The following is a 4214-nucleotide window of genomic DNA, read 5'->3' as shown; positions in this document are numbered from 1 at the left end:
TTGACAATCATTTGAGATTTCTCATTTTAAAATCTTAAAAGAAGTTTAATCAATTGAGTGGCATTTTGATCTTTGGATTTTAAATAGATCACCCAAGTAAATCTTGAGAAATCATCAATAATAACCAGGGTGTACTTCATTCCTCCTAAGCTCATAATTGGTATAGGACCAAAAAGATTCATGTGCAGCAGCTCTAAGATTTTGGAAGAAGAATTACAACCTTTATTTTTAAAAGTTGATCTGAATTGCTTACCTAGTTGGCAGGCAGTACAGATCTTATCTTTTGAAAACTCGATTTTAGGTAGACATGTAACCAATTCATGTTTACTCAGATTGGCTAAAGCTTTGAAGTTCAAGTGATTGAGTCTTTTGTGCCATAGCCAGTTCTGATTCTTCTTTGTAGCAATCAGACAGATTGAAGTAGTTGGTTGATCTGACCAGTTAACTTTGTAAGTGTTTCCACTTCGTTCTCTTGTCATAAAGATTAGTCCAGACTGATCTTTTTGGTGCAAGTGTGCTTCTAAAATTCTACACAGTAATTGTAATCACAAAATTTACTAATACTTATCAAATTATATTTCAAATTTTCTACAAGTAAAACATATTTAATGTTAATATTTCCATGGATAAGCTTACCCTTACCCATGGTTTTACCTTTAGAGTTGTCTCTGAACGTGATCTTGGGTCCTGGTCCTTGTACATATTCAGATGATAAGTGAAATTTTTGCACTTATATTTTATATGAATTAGCTTGGCTTTTGTTGTGCTTTGAGCGATATTATGCATTTCTTTTGTTGTTTGTGTTGTTTGCAGGAATTTGAGTGTTAATTATTGTATTTGATGAAAAAGAGAAAAAAAAAGAATTTGAGAAAAGAGTTGAAAAATGGAATTTAAGAGAGATTAGTCCAGCGCTCCAGCGCCACATTCCAAGCGCTCCAGCGCTAGACGGAGTAATTTAAGGGTGAAAAGTCGAAGATATAGCGCTCCAGCGCTATCAAGTCAGCGCTCCAGCGCTGTTGAGGAATTTGGATGGGCGCTCCAGCGCCTGATTACCAGCGCTCCAGCGCTGCGCAGTGTCCAGAATTTTGGAAAGTCTTGATCGACTTTTAAAAAGGATTTTATGGCTTATTTGGAGGATACAAGGGTTGAGAGAGTTTTTGAGAGCATAGAGACGGCTATTGAGAGTTTTGAAGTGCACAAGAGCTCAAGATTCCGGTACGAAGATGGAAGACGGCGGCATCCGGCAACGGAGAAGCTTCATTCTAATTCGTTCTAATTTCTCTTTGTACTCTATTTTTCTAGTTTGTTGGATTATTTGAAGAAAAAGTTTTGTTTGATATTTGAATTTATTATAAACTAATTTTTTAGTCTAGAGGTAGACGGGTCTTGACTGGAAACCATGATTGAGATATTTTGATTTATATATTTGAATTCTTCACACAGTTTGCTGACTTTGCTAATTTTCTTTCTTGTGGTGTTTTGTCTCCAGATCTTAATCATCACCAAAGGAAGAAATTTTTCCAAGATGTCAAGTTTTGTCTGTGGGATGATCCGTTTGTGTACAAGAAGTGTTCGGACCAAGTGATAAGAAGATGTGTAGATGAAGCTGAAGCAAAAGAAATTTTGGAACAATGTCATTCTGCACCGTATGGTGGTACTTTGGAGCCACACGGACAGCCGCCAAGGTACTTCAGTCTTGTTTTTATTGTCCAACTTTATTCAAAGACAGTTATACCTTGGTAAAATCATGTGATAGATGTCAAAGGATGGGAATATATCTAGGCATCATGAATTACCTCTCACCAATATTTTAGAAGTTGAATTATTTGATGTGTGGGGAATTGATTTTATGGGATCATTTCCTATATATTTTGGTCAGTCTTATATTTTGTTGGCTGTTGATTATGTTTTGAAATGGGTGGAAGCAATCGCCACCTCCACTAATGATTCTCGTATAGTGGTTAAGTTTGTGCAGAAAAATATTTTCACAAGGTTTGGAACCCCAAGGGCCATAATCAGTGATGAAGGTACGCATTTTTGTAATAAAATATTTAATTCATTACTGACAAAATATGGTGTTAGGCATAAAGTGACATGTTCATACCATCCGCAAACAAATGGGAAAGCTGAAATATCCAACCGGGAAATTAAGCAAATTCTGGAAAAGACTGTTAACACGAACTGGAAGGATTGGGCAATCAAGTTGGATGATGCATTATGGGCATACCGGACTGCGTTCAAAACTCCTATTGGCATGTCGCCATACAGGTTGGTCTTTGGTAAAGCATGTCATCTGCCAGTGGAGTTAGAGCATCGAGCATATTGGGCGGTGAAAAAACTGAATTTTGATATGAGAGCTGCTGGTGATGAGCGATTGTTGCAGTTGCATGAGATCGAGAAGTTTCGTAATCATTCATACAAAAATGCCAAGCTCTACAAAGAACAGACCAAAAAGTGGCATGACAAAATATTACTGAAGAGAGAATTCGAGCCGGGACAGCAAGTATTATTGTTTAATTCTCGTCTCAGATTATTTCCAGGTAAGTTGAAATCTCGTTGGTTCGGTCCGTTCACCGTGGTGAAAGTGCATCCATATGGAGCCATTGAACTGAGCTGTCAAGATGGTCAGACATTCCAAGTTAATGGGAAAAGGTTGAAACATTACTTTGGCACTGAAGTGCGGAACATGGAGAACATTGCTTTGATCGAGCCCGCGTAAAAACACCAGGAATGTCGGGCTGACGACGTTGAACCAAGCGCTCTTTGGGAGGAAACCCAAATTTTTATTTCGTTTTAGTTTTAATTTCTTTATTTTATTATTATTTTATTATTTTTTATTTATGTTTTAGTTAAATTTATTGAAATTCAGTAATTTTACTTATTTGCCTAATTTTTATCCTAATTAAGAGTTTTATTGCAGATGTTTTTCCTCACAAAATCATTCTTTGGAGTATCAAAATTCAAAGCTCAGGTGCTCCAGCGCTATCAAACTAGCGCTCCAGCGCTACTCTTTAAGTTGCAAAGTCGAGCATTTAGCACTCCAGCGCTCCAGCGCTAGTCTGTGAATTCCAAAGTCGAAGGTTTAGAGCTCCAGCGCTACCAGTCTAGCGCTCCAACGCTCTCTCAAAAAATAATCGGGCGCTCCAGCGCCACAAATATAGCGCTCCAGCGCTACTGCGTAAAATCTAAAAAGTAAAAGTGGATCTCAAAGTTCATTAGTTCGAAATCCTCAAATTCCCAGCCTTATAATCGCCGCCGCCGCTCGATCCACCATCTGCAAATCGAACATATTTCTCCTCAAACTCTCGGCCACACCATAAATCGCACATATTCATCCTTTTATAGCACTTGTTCGAAGTTAAATCCATCCGGGTTCCAATATTTTTGCATCTAGGGTTATTTGAGTTTCAGGGGATTTCGTCCCATCTTCGGCTGTAGCAGATCGGTGTTCGAATTAAAGGCAAACAAGAATATTGTGGTTCGAAATTTTACCGCAATCAGAGATAATTCGCGGCCAGAGGTAAATTGACGGAATTGTTGAGATTTGTGTCTGAAATTTTCGGCTTAGAAGATTAATTGGATTGTGATATGTTTTAGTGGAGATTTTGTGCACTTGTATTATTCTAGAAGTGACTATCCAAAATTTTTATGGGAAAATTCTGATTTGTGTGAATATGGGAAGAAAACAGTTGTATCGTGGGATTAGTTAACAAAATGATACATTTTTTTGCTTGATTTGTGGATGCACGAGGTGGTGGAGGTGCATTTTTGTAGCTGCACTGTTGTTTTGAGGGAGATTTGTGAATTGTGTTGATTGGGTTGTTTTTGCACGGGTTGTTGGAGGAGTTGAAATTGCTGCATTATTGTGTTGTTGGAGTTATGATTGCATTGTTGCTATGGCGCCGAAGAAGAAGCAAAAGCAGGGTGCCTCTTCGTCAGGGAATTTTGATGCCCATCGGTTTTGGGACGAAGGCTTTGATCCTAGTGCTCTTCGTCAGGGAATTTCGATGCCCATAAGAATTATCCTCTTATGGTGAGCAAGAGCATGGTTAGAGAACGAGGCTTTGATCCTAGTGCTTTTTTGGCATTGTTTGACGTTCGGAAGGAGGCGCATGAGCGACGATCGATTGGTTTCGTGAAACAGCCTGGCGACACTGTTGTTTCTTTGGTTAGAGAATTCTATGCAAATTTGAAGTGTAAACATGAGCAATTTC

General features: G+C 38.4%; 1 protein-coding gene across 1 annotated transcript; it reads left to right on the top strand.

The window, feature by feature from the left end:
- The first annotated feature begins 1120 nt into the window (after positions 1-1120).
- LOC140872641 (uncharacterized) lies at positions 1121-2719 on the top strand. Its single transcript, XM_073275530.1, has 4 exons — positions 1121-1243; positions 1444-1685; positions 1783-1992; positions 2083-2719. Exons 1-4 carry the CDS (start codon positions 1121-1123, stop codon positions 2717-2719), a joined length of 1212 nt encoding a protein of 403 aa, XP_073131631.1.
- Positions 2720-4214: the final 1495 nt, after the last annotated feature.

The sequence above is a fragment of the Henckelia pumila genome, unplaced genomic scaffold (genome assembly GCF_033568475.1).
Source record: "Henckelia pumila isolate YLH828 unplaced genomic scaffold, ASM3356847v2 CTG_466, whole genome shotgun sequence".
Classification (NCBI taxonomy): domain Eukaryota; kingdom Viridiplantae; phylum Streptophyta; class Magnoliopsida; order Lamiales; family Gesneriaceae; genus Henckelia; species Henckelia pumila.
Note: the sequence above shows the minus strand (reverse complement) of the source record. Positions and strands in the feature narration are given on the sequence as shown.